The sequence below is a fragment of the Manacus candei genome, unplaced genomic scaffold (genome assembly GCF_025592945.1).
Source record: "Manacus candei isolate 608988 ecotype Guabito, Panama unplaced genomic scaffold, ASM2559294v1 h1tg000033l, whole genome shotgun sequence".
NCBI lineage: Eukaryota > Metazoa > Chordata > Aves > Passeriformes > Pipridae > Manacus > Manacus candei.
Genome location: NW_026138081.1, coordinates 3,944,157 through 3,956,335, shown reverse-complemented (window position 1 = coordinate 3,956,335; position 12,179 = coordinate 3,944,157). Strand labels below are relative to the sequence as shown.

The 12,179-nt window shown below is 36.3% G+C and overlaps 1 protein-coding gene across 1 annotated transcript in view; it reads right to left on the bottom strand.

Annotated features, from left to right (window-relative positions):
- The window catches only part of PALS1 (protein associated with LIN7 1, MAGUK p55 family member), a 58,422-nt gene that overhangs the window by 11,479 nt on the left and 34,764 nt on the right, over positions 1-12,179 (bottom strand). Inside the window, exons 3-6 of the mRNA XM_051791409.1 lie at positions 10,220-10,432; positions 4,544-4,621; positions 3,686-3,832; positions 2,892-3,053 (exon numbers count right to left, since the gene is read on the bottom strand). Of these exons, the coding sequence (XP_051647369.1) occupies positions 2,892-3,053; positions 3,686-3,832; positions 4,544-4,621; positions 10,220-10,432 (600 nt within the window). The remainder of the gene's footprint in view (positions 1-2,891; positions 3,054-3,685; positions 3,833-4,543; positions 4,622-10,219; positions 10,433-12,179) is intronic.

Genomic DNA, 12,179 nt, shown 5'->3' with positions numbered 1-12,179 from the left:
TTAATAAATAACGTATTTTAGGAAACGCTTTAAAAATCCCCATAAAGGGTTGCTCCTAACAGCGCATCATCTATCCCTTAACTGGTTTAAAATACATAGTACAGATACAGATGCAGTGATTCTGTCAGGCTAGAAAGCCAAATGTTGATACTCAGATTTTAAAAGCCTAGCATTCTATTAACTGCTTCTATCTGAAATGGTGAAGCTGGAATTCTGTCAAGTAGAAACTCAGGAGAAATGGATAACAATATTCTCTTGTTCCGTTCAAAAATACCAACAAGTGGAACTACACTGGGAAGAAAAAATATATTAAAAATATTATTTTTCTAGAATTGTTTAAATGGAACAGTATATTCAAATCTAAAGATTTCTACTACGATTTTATGCTGTTAGCATTATTAAAAAATGCAAAACACTGTTTAAAAATTTAACTAATATACTCAAATCCTGCACATGTGAAGTACTTGATATCAACACGGTAGTCACCCTTGCAAAATGCATGTATCTCAAAAAATTCAGACCTAAGGCTTAAAAAAAGTAAATGTAACTGAACATAACATGATGAGGCTGCGGGAAAGGAAAATCCACTATTTTCAGTCAGCATGCACAAAGTGTATGAAGAATGTATATAATCTCACAGTGATCATGTGAATAGTCTAAAGTCACATGTAGTTTATTATCATTTGACTAGCAAGTAATGAGGCAAAACTAAGGAGGTCAGTAATTTCCTTCTCCGGTGCTTAACTATTCTGGGGGGGTCTAAAGTATTTTAAAACTTTATTTCCACATTAAAAAATACAAGTGACAACATATAAAGAATTAAAAGTATTATTTTAAATTAATTGTATTAAAAATATATTTAAAGAAATATAAACATAAGGTTATGTTTATTTTTTTTAATTTTCAGCAAGTAATTTTCTCTTATGCTAACGTATTGTGGCTTGAAACCTTTTATTCTTTAACCCTAGGTTGCAGGAGCTGCTCAGGAGCAGAATAAGCTCTCTGCAGAGAACTAAACTGCCAGAGTTGAATTACCTGTTAATCACCTACACAACACTATTTTCAGAAGTATAGGACATAGCTAAATATGGCTTGGAAAAAACCCAAACAGATGGAAACAGAGATAATTACAGAATATAAAGAATCTCAGGTATCTCTGATCCAAAAAACACATGGACATTGAAGGCTTTTCAAAGAACTGTAAGAATCTTTCTAAACAGCATAAAAATTAAAAACAATTGACAAAAACCTCCAAACTCCACATATTTCTTCCTCTACTTCCTTCCACTTGACCTCATTGTATGAATTAGCTGAAAAATTCTATCAGCAAATTTCAGAAAAAAGACCAACTGAAGATGAAAATTGTCCATTAAAAACTAGTGTCTTAGTGTACCATAAGACAATTTCATCTATGGATATCGCTGCCTGTTCTTCCTACAATGACACAACTTAGAGCAGAACCCAGGTCTTTTCCTGATTCTGCATGTATGTAGAACATAAATCTACTAAGTGATTTGAAGATTTACTAAATGTATTTTTCCTCCCTTTTTTTCCCCCCAAAGAACCCTATTAAATAAGTGCTTGTTCATATTTCCAATGTTTTGTGTCAAAGTTATAAATTAACTTCAAAAAGAATTGTCATTTGCATCTGTTTTCACTTGGACAGAATGGTCTTGCCTGCTGCCAACTTGGACAACAGATTCATAGTTAAGTTCCAGGTGTCCCATCTTGGACACTGATCCATAGTAGGTGTCAGGGAAAACAGAAAGCAAGTGCAACTGGGGAACAGAAAATACTGGTAATTGCCAGCTTTTGACATTCTGTCTCACAGGACCTTTTTGAAAACAAGTACCTCTGCATTTACTGATTCCTGACAGATTTCTTGCCTGCAGTTTTGCCCAGCTGCTTTTCAACTGAATTCTTGTCATGAATGGTGTAATGAACAGAAAAACGTCTCTGTTAGCAAACTGCTAGACAAAAGGGCTTTTATCAGGAGGGAAAGAATAAGAAGTCTAGTCATGTAAAGATCCCAAGTGATACAATTTGTGGTGGGTTAAGTCTGGTCTGGCTTGCAACTTAAGCACTTATCAGCTGCTAATGCACTCTCGCTTCTCAGCAGGATGGGCAGAGAATTGGAAGATCAAATGCAAGAAAAAAACCTCATGGGTCAAGGTAAAGACAGTTTATCAAGTGAAGGAGAAAAACCCCAACCCAACTAGTAATGCAAAAGCAGCCACTCACCACCCAGTTTTTACTGCTCAGCATGAAATAATGTGGCAAGATACATCACTGAGGTCAATTTGGGTCAGCTGTTCCAGTGTGTCCCCTCCCAGCCTTGTGCTCACCCCAGCCTACTTACAGGCAGGGCATAGAGTGAGAAACAGAGAAGGCCTTGACACTGTGCAAGCACTGTTCAGCAATACCTAAAATACTGGTGCTTATCAACACTGTTTCAGTCTAAAACCAGCCTAAAACACAGCATCATATAAAGTGCTATGAAGAAAATTACCTCCATCCCAGCCACACACTACCACAATCACACAGCCACACATTTATTAATTGTGGACTCAACCAAAGACAAAGATGAAAAGTCATGGCTTTTCAGAGCTAAACAAAGGTTTTCTTAGAAATCACTAGAAGTAAGTCTAAAGATAATAGCTTGGTTCTTCCACATTTGTGGGCTTCACTTTTGCAGATAATTGCCATTATACTTATCAATATCATATGCATCAGAAAGAAAACTTGAAACGGTCCTTATGTATAAACACCAGCTACTAGAATGACAATATTTTTGAAGCTAAATATGAGTAAAATGACAAGTAGAGTGAACAGGCATTAGACTTATGAAATGACTATTTGTTGCACAGAAAATAAGAAGTGTTTCAACTTACCAGCAAGTCAAAAACTTCATTGACATCTTTTCCACGAATCTCAATGCCATTGATCTCCAGAACTTCATCCCCTTCATGTAACAGCCCACTCTTCTCCGCAGCACCTCCTTTCACTATTCGACTAATGATAACAGAATCCATTTCATTGCGAACAGTAGCACCCTGTGTAGTAGCAACACATTCTGAATTTATTATATATATAAAACTCAAAGCCATCTATTGTATATATTCCAAGACAGTGAAGGAACTATGCTGAAATAAAATGCAAGTTAAGAGCTCAGATGTATACACCCAATGCTCCAATTCAGAAAAACACTGCTTAACTCCTTCACTAAAAATTGAAGAATTAATTGCTCCACACCATAAGATTATTTTTTTTAGAAACATAGTCCTAAGGAAACATTCATTTGAAAGATGCAAATAGAAGATGATATCACTAAAAAAAACACCAAACCAAAACCAGAAACCAAACAACGATAAAAACTCACACCCAGTTGGCACAAGGCTCTAAGCTCCCCTTCAGCCAAGCTTGGTATAGTGACTCATGTCAAGATCTGTCCAAATCCAAGCTTACAGAAGTTGAACAGATTTTACATGTTCATATGGCTACTGCTAAATGAAATTAAACACAGGTTTACCATCTGTGACTGTTTTTCATTTTGGAGGGAAGGAGGAAGAGTGTTTACAAGTCAAACATTACCTTCATATTCAAATTCCAAAAGTTTCATAGCAATCTGAAAAGGATAAAAAAGCTTACTTCCTTTACATATAGCTTAGTGAGTACCAGTACTTACCAATGGAATATCCCGAGCTTTCTCAATGCGAACTATTTTAACCGTCTCCCCTCCGTACACACCAACATTCTCATAAATTTTTTCATCTGTCATAGGCTCTGGTTGCATTTCTTGTTCTGCAACTTTATCATGAGCCAGTAAAAGTGCCTGGTGTTAAACAAAATCAATTCAATTACAGAAAATGTCACACTTGATATGTATACAAAATAGTACAGTTCGATGAAATTCTGCAATTTCAATAGTCTCTGCAGGGTATAGAATACTGTAAACTGACTCAAGCAATAAAAAAAATAATTTATCACAGCTATGTAGCACCTACTGCTTTTCAAAACTTTTCTTTCAAATTGGAAAATAATAAAAAAGCAATTTTGAACACAACTGTGACTGTACTTCTAGCTTCTCTGTACAAAAAAACCCAGACACCAGTTTACTATGTATGTGACTGCAGATTCAGACATAATAAGTTTTGCAGTGAAAACCAGTTGCATCACCACCCCAGGACAAAAGTCCCTTTATGCATCCTATGGTAAGCATGAAACAGCTGTCAAAGGTAAAAACATAGATAAGCAAAGCAGCTCATGTGTTGCCCTGTTGCTACTGATCAACTGCTACATTGTTTATGTGCAAATTATCCTGTAAAACTTGTAGACTGTAGCAAGGGCTAAATATAATAATAAACTACACTTGATTAGAAATTTTCATTGGTTTCTGGAAATTGGAAACTCCTCATCCTAGAAAAATGAAGGTTGAGGCATAAAATCCATCCTTGCCCAGTCAGCCCAAGACAGCTTATTTTTTGCAAATGAAAACAGCAATAAGAAATACATCCATCAGATTAGAAGTTTCATTTTGTTTTACCTGCATATGAGGGGCATTCAGCAAAGCATTAAGCTCCTGTCCATCCTTATGGTGGCTGGGTTTCAAAACACACTGTACCTAAAAAGAAATCAAGTAGTAAAACTCTCAATCTACCCAGTGATTTATCAACCCTCCCTTGTCTACTCAAGCACAACCCTCTACTTGCCATTACTCATTTCACTGAAAATAAAGTATATCCATGTAGTTACAATGGCTGCAGATTGAAGCTAATCTGGTACACATCAGGAAAACATGCAATGACACCACAGGACTAATCCAGCACATCTTGCCTCAGTAATTATCTACCAAATCTAAGCTGGTACCCAGTATATCACACAGATTTGTCAATACCAGAGACTGGCAATGAGCTCAGGTATCACAAAAATGCACACAAAAAGAATTAAACTCTAGAAAGTTAGTGAAAGTTAGTGATTTCACGTTAGTGGAATCAATCACAATGTGTTATGTGAATATGCTGGGCTTTTAAACTGGAGTAATTTCTTAATGTGACAAGCCTGTCTCTTCCTTAAAAGAAGACTATGATATCCTTATTATGCAAACTATTTCCACCAACATCAAGGTCAAAGATTCTGAGACAGGTTTTGCAATGCATCCAGAACTCCTGCCTCAAGTGTACAAATCAAAACTTCAAGAAGTCCCTCCCTGAAAACCTGGTTTCTTCGGCTGGTTCCAAAATCATCTACCTTAACACAAGGACAGGTTTTGCTCAAGCAGCTTCCATTGCCAAAATAGGTTTTCCGTCTCATACAGTTACCAAACAAGCCTTGCCACCATCTCTTGCAAATACTGGTATGCTCATAGAGAAAGCCAGGAGCAGGGAAGTCCTCCTTATGGAAAGGTGAGGCTGAAGAAGATACTTTCCATAACCATTATCCTCTGGCTTAATCTGACCAAAGGCACACAAGTCCAACAGCACAAATGAACACAGACACATCAAGAGCAGATTATACATATCAGAGCAGCAGCTTTCAGAGATAGAAAACATTTTTTTCCAAGAGCTTTTTACTCCTACAGATAAGGTAACGTGCCATCAGAGAATTGAGAAACTAAAAGTTTCAAAGAGAAAATAAAGCATTTTGTATGATCTAGCAACATCCAAGGGACAGCCTCTAGCCTAGGAGCAATTATCTACAGAAATGCTAACAACTCTCTTGGATGCAACTAGATGGCAGTACTGAGAAAAGTCAAGAAAATGTTAAATTCTAGCAGAAGCCTCTAAATGAACTGTTTCCATGGAGCAGGATCCTCACATAGCCAACCAAACACTGCCACGTGGAACAAGTTCCCATGCTTAGCAATAAACCTGGCATAACCTCCTAATGCCTTCCTTCTGACATCCCTAGAACATATCTCATGGTGAATGTAGTATACCTCAGAATAGCCAAACAAGAAGACAGATTTAAATTATTTTAAAGTGATTTCTTTAAAATCCTAGAGAACAGAAAGAAGTCAGTTTCACAGACGTCTGACTTCAGTCATACCTCTGGATTAGCCAGGAAGCTATTACACCTGGCTCAGAGTAAATTTTAGAGTGTCACATAGCAGACAGAGCTCTGTAAAGGACATATTTCACTTACAAGTTGTCCTGTGTAAACAGAAAAGAGTCTTCTATACAACAGACTTTCTCATAGAGGCTTATTTAAGGTCTCTTAACTTTCAAAGGACTTCGAATTCCTTTATTGAAGAAGACACAAGAAGCTTAATTTAAAGCCTTATTTATCCAATCTTTATGACCTTTTTACAGGAAAGCCTACTCAGAAAGCAACTTGAAAGTCCTGCAAGCAAGACGACCTTCTGAATGCAAGGTCAGAGGCTGGGGATTTGGCAGTAGAAAAGAAAGCAACCTGGTCCAACCAGTTATTCTGTGTGTGGTGAACATCCTTTATTCAAGTTGAATTTCGTCTTTGAATAATTTGATTATTCAAAACTTTATTGGCTCCTCCCTTCTTTAAGAGAAAGATACATCTCTTATTTGTTTATTTAATGAAGCGCCAGGAAGGCTTTAGGCTGCCAAATACACCACCTATCACACCAGTATTGCTGCATGCCAGAGTCCTTTGTAACTCATGGTAATGAATCCCACAGCTTTATCAGACTAAGAAATTTGAAGTAGCCTGTCATTCCAGAAGCAAAACACCACATAAAGCATGAATTGCACTGAATATGTGGCAATGCTTGTATTTTCTTAACTCTTCAGACTAGTTTTTATTGTTAATTATGTTAACTTTAGTTCAAGCAGCCCTCCAAAAGCTATCAATTTGGTTTCACTATACACACCACAGTTTGGAGGCATGTATGGTGGAGGCATGTGCTGGAGTGATATTAAACATTCAGAATTTAACTGCACCTGCAAAATCCTGTTTTTGTTTACTCTCAGGTGAGCAGGACTGTTGGATGGAATGTACATACACACACATATTAGTGCACTTACACCAGAAGTTACAAGCTTCCAGTGCATCCCCTCAAAAGTACTGATCTGGTTTATTTGCTTGAATTTGCAGAAGCAACAGTAACAAATCCAAAACATTTAGAAACATAGCCTATATAAATTGAACCTATTACGTACACTTAATAGCAAGAACATCTTTAAGGTATTTGGTATGTCCTGTTACAGGCCAAAAATTATAAACTGTCTGGAATGCTGCATCAAACATTCTCACAAGGTCAAGATTCAGACCATGTTCCCATAATCCTTGCCCCCATCTTGGTCAAGTTTAAATGGATTTAAAATCAGTTTAATTACACTTGATGTTTACTGGCTATTTTTATTTAAGATTTCGACTACACCCCATTACATGAAGATAAGCTTTCTCAAATAAATTCCTTAAGCTCAAGTGCTTCATTCCACCTTTTTAATTCAATTAAAGTTTCTTTAAAAAAAAAAGGAAAAGTCTTGACCTATTTCTGTCTGGTTATCAGAATTGGTGGGAAAAGTTAACTGTACAGGTGTACTACTAATTTTAAGTATTTTCAAAAGAGGACTAGAAAATTTTTTTAAAAAGTACACTTACGTAACTAATATTACTTCTGTTCTAAAAGCAAGGATGCTTCATGTGGCCTTCTGAAATTGTGCTGCAAACTGCCTTTGCCTGTTAGAGCTCTTCTCTTCCACAGCACATAGCCTCAAACAAAATATGTCTGCGGCTTTAAATTAGGGCACACACCCCAAAACAGTTTCAGAGTTATACACTGTCACTGATGACCTGTGCACTAAAATATGCACACTAGCACTACCTGCCATTTAAAATTAATGTCATGCATGTATCTGCTATTCTTCTTCCTTGTAATGTCTTGTGGCTTTATCATAAAGATGTTATCAGTATCTTAAATCCAGGCTTCTGCAAATGTCTCTTCAAAAACACCCCAAAGTAAGTAAATGAATTGCTTTCTGGGGGAGCTTCCCATACCCATGCTCAGGGATGGAAAAAGCAAAAGACAACAAAAAATCAGAGTACAAGAAAAAACTTGGGCATGCAAGATAGACACGCTGTCAGGGTTAAAAAACCCCCACACCAACAACAAACCCCAACAAAACAAAACAAAACAAAAACACCACCAACTTTTTCTAAAGCAGAAATAACTTCCTCCCATACTGCTACCATAACAAATACAGAAGTCTTTCCAAAATGAATAAAAGATCTGAAAAGCAAACATAAGATCTTCTATTCAGACAAGACAAGGAAATATAGAATGATGTGAATGAAGGCCTCAAGGTGTTCCTCCTTCTTGAGACACTTCTGTCAGACACAGAAATATTTGTCCTGAGTTTCTGGCTCTATCATTTTAGGATGTTATTTAACATATTGCAAAATACAAGTCACTTAAGTACATGAGAAGCTGAATCACTAGGAAACTAGATTACAACTGAAAATGGGCACAGACATATGCAAAATATTGACTTTTCAGGAATTTCAAGGCTGGACAAGACAGGGATGGGAGATGAAGAATCAAAATGAGTGCAGTGATATGTTTGCCTTTTATGTAATAGTCTTGCAGGTGATGATCAAATTGTGTTGGTTTAAAAACTTTGGATTAATGAAATATTTTCTTTTTGCTTAACCTTCTTCATGGACTGGTAAGAGACACAAAACTGGCTTTGCACCACCTTCTGATTTTAGGATTTACCAAATCACCTGAAAAAAAGAGAAGAATATGTTGGGAAAGTAAGGGGTAGTGAAAAATGGGGAGGAATGTGAAATTTTGAAAACAGACCTAGAGTCTTCCTAGGCATATTTTCTTCTTGGAAACTTCTATTAAGTAGCAAATAAAAGGACATCATATTCACAAAGGGGAAAAAACAGCTTTCTTAAGAGTTAACCCTTAAGAGTTAAATCTGTAATTACAAAAGGAGGTTCAAAAATTCTGGCTTGTATTGAATGAAATCCCAAACTAGGCCTAAGTATAGTGGATGTCTGGGGAAGTAGCTTACAAACAGAAGTTAACTGAAAAGGTTCCTTCAGACTTACAGACACTGAAGAAGTCTAATGAGGATTCTGAAGCAGCCTACAGGCTGATGAATAAGATGGAGGGAAGCTCATATGTAAAATACTCCCACCTGGTTTTGGCACAGTCTTACTGACAAACCTAAACAGGAAAATCCTAAGCTGCAGTTTAATCAGCAAGTACAGCTTTAGATAGCATTTAAATGATGTCCCTCAAGAATCAGTGATTTCTTCTGCAAAAGAACTTCAAACTTGCTACAATACTGTTGACTTACAAGGCTAAAGTCTAGAAAAAGGAAGGAAAGTGGAAAAATCTGTTGAAAAAAAATGCCTCATGCAGAAAGAAAACCAGACACTAAAACAAACAAACAAAACCAAACCCACCCACCAATACCCACAACCTGTTGCCATACTGAAATACCCCAACCAGTGTACCTGAGTCAGTTTGACTCACCGAGTGCTAAATGCTGGAGCCTTTATCCAGCCTTGAGATCTCGTTTTGCTGAACTACAGTGCTAGAATTGCACTGATACTGGTATTTAAGCTACCTAGTTCAAAGTTAACAAACAGATATTCATCTCAGATGTAGCCACGCTTCACCGCAATATATACATGAACCAGGAAAATTGTGACAAAAGTTACTGAGCAATCCCTCACAATATTTTAAAAATTTCTAAAAAACATCAAATCTTATAAAAGAGCTGTCATCTGTCAGACAAAAAAATTAAGTGTAATCTGACCATCACAGCAGTAATTAAAACACTGAAATTAAGTATGTTGCTCACTTTAAAGCAGAATGCTTGTTTCCAGTGTGGTTGTTTTTTCAGAGATGCTTCCCCATCTAACAACCATGGTTCAAGTCAGAGGAAAGCCACAGTAAGAGAGAACTGTAACTCAATCCCTGAACGCTTGAAACAAAGAATATCGATGGTAAGAGAGTTAAATTTTCACAATCGCTTCTTTTTCCTATGTTTAAACATAGTACCTTCTCTGTTACATATCTATCCATGCTAAAAATGGAGTCCCTACCCCCAAAATATTTTTCTGGTTACTGTTTGGAAATCTGGAAAAACCAGAAACAGCAATCAGTGACTATTATAATTCCTTTCATATTCAACATTCAGTAACTCGGACAAGCTTGACGAGTACATATTTCAGCAGTAGCTATGATTATAGGTTTCACATATATCACAGGGATGCATACTGTACATACCTCTTGTGCTAGTTCATGTGCATTGGAGATGAGAGGATATGGAGGACTGGCTTTGTTCATGTGCACAGTAACAGCATTGTGTATCTTAAATGCATTCTGAAAATCGCTATTTTGGACAAGCTGTAAAATGAGCGAGATGTCCTCTTGGCTCTGAGGGTCTACCAAAACGTGCTGGATATGCTTAAGAGAAGTTAGCAGTTCTTCCACTTCTAGGTAAGAAATAACAAAATACAAATAGCATATGAGTTATCAAGATAAATAATTAAGGAATGTTTATATTAAGATTTATACTGCTGTTCAGTTTTTAAATCAGTAGTGATGTATGCAAGTTTATTAGTTATCCATATTCACTCTAATGTTTGGTAGCAGAATGTAACTGAATTACAAAAGTAGGAAAAAAAACAAACAAAAAACCCTCAAGTCAGTAAGGGAAGAGAGAAAAAAGCTGATACGCTGCTCAAATTTAAGTTCCTATTGCAGGAGCAGTTCTTCCACAAAAGAAATTGCTAATACGTGAAAGATCCCATAACTGCAGCTCACGTATAGCTAAATGTGAAAGAGGGACTACACTGCAATATGAAAATAACCACTTTGCTAAGCTAATCTTGATGCACTGAATATTCACTGATCCACCCTTCCATTTGCATCTGCCACATGTGGTAGATATGTATGTATCTCAGCCAAATACTGCCTACTTATAAAATGTGTGTTTGATAAGTTAACTACATTCAATTTATAAACATAAAATTATGCTCAGTCTTAGTACATTAAAATAAAAACAATGGAAAAATATCATGTATGAACATCTATGAGTTTTGAAAGTTATCTACACAAGAGGAAAGTCCATATTTTTTACCTGCACGAGTATGGGTTCTGCTGGGGCAATAAAATATTTTAACATTTTAATAACCAGCTTCTATATGTTTGTAAATACTACACATGTACTACATTCTTGAGTTTCAAGAATTGATCTGATGCTTTACAGGTGCTTTTCAAAGACTTTTATATTTTTTTAAACCAATCCAAATTTCTGCAAAGTATGTCACTTCTCAGTATTAGGTACTTGAGAAACTACCTGACACAAGGAATGTGAATCAAACCCAGGCGAAAAATCCTCAAGCAGACCAAAAAAACAGTGGATGTTTTGAGCCTGAAATAACATACATTATCTGAAAAAAACCTGTTCAGCCACAAGAGGCTGGTCAGCTATCTTATATTTTAATAAATGCAAGTAAGTTTGAACTTTTGAATATTGGTGGCTTTAAAAAATGAACAACAAAGAAAATCCCAAATTTTGACCTCAGTATCAACTGAGAATTTTCATCTCCCTTACTGATATGAAAATATCAGCTTTGAGAATGATTTAAGTTTTAGCAACCTTCATTTATTCATTATGAGCTAAAAAAATTAGGAATGCTATCAAGACATCAGCTAAGATGCTTTTTACATGAAAAAATCATAGTAGATTCTGTTAACTCACATGAATACTTCTGCTAAGAAGTTTCCCCTACATGTTTTTAACCTCGAATTCATCAGTCCACTGAACACAAGCCTAGATTCAAAACTGTCAAGAACAAGATGAAAAATGGTTGATAAACGGGCACATGAAAACCATATGACCTAATAAAATATGTATTTCAAACAAATTTAATGGTTATTATTTCGGACAAACCATACCTACATATCTGTTGCCGATTCTAAGTTTGCAAGTTAGTCTTCTGTATTATAAAAGGAAACAAACAAGCCAGAGCTGCTGCTACTCTTTACTGTCTACAGGACAACAAAAAAAAGCAATAAAACCCCCTCTAAAACCATTTCACGCACGCTGAAAACATCCTACCCACCAAAGGTCAAGGGCTTCTTCCTGTAACCACCAAGGGAACAAAGGGCAGTAGTTGCACAGAAAGCTTGGATACCAGCTGTGCAGGATATTCCACTGGTGAAATTCAGTACAACTCAC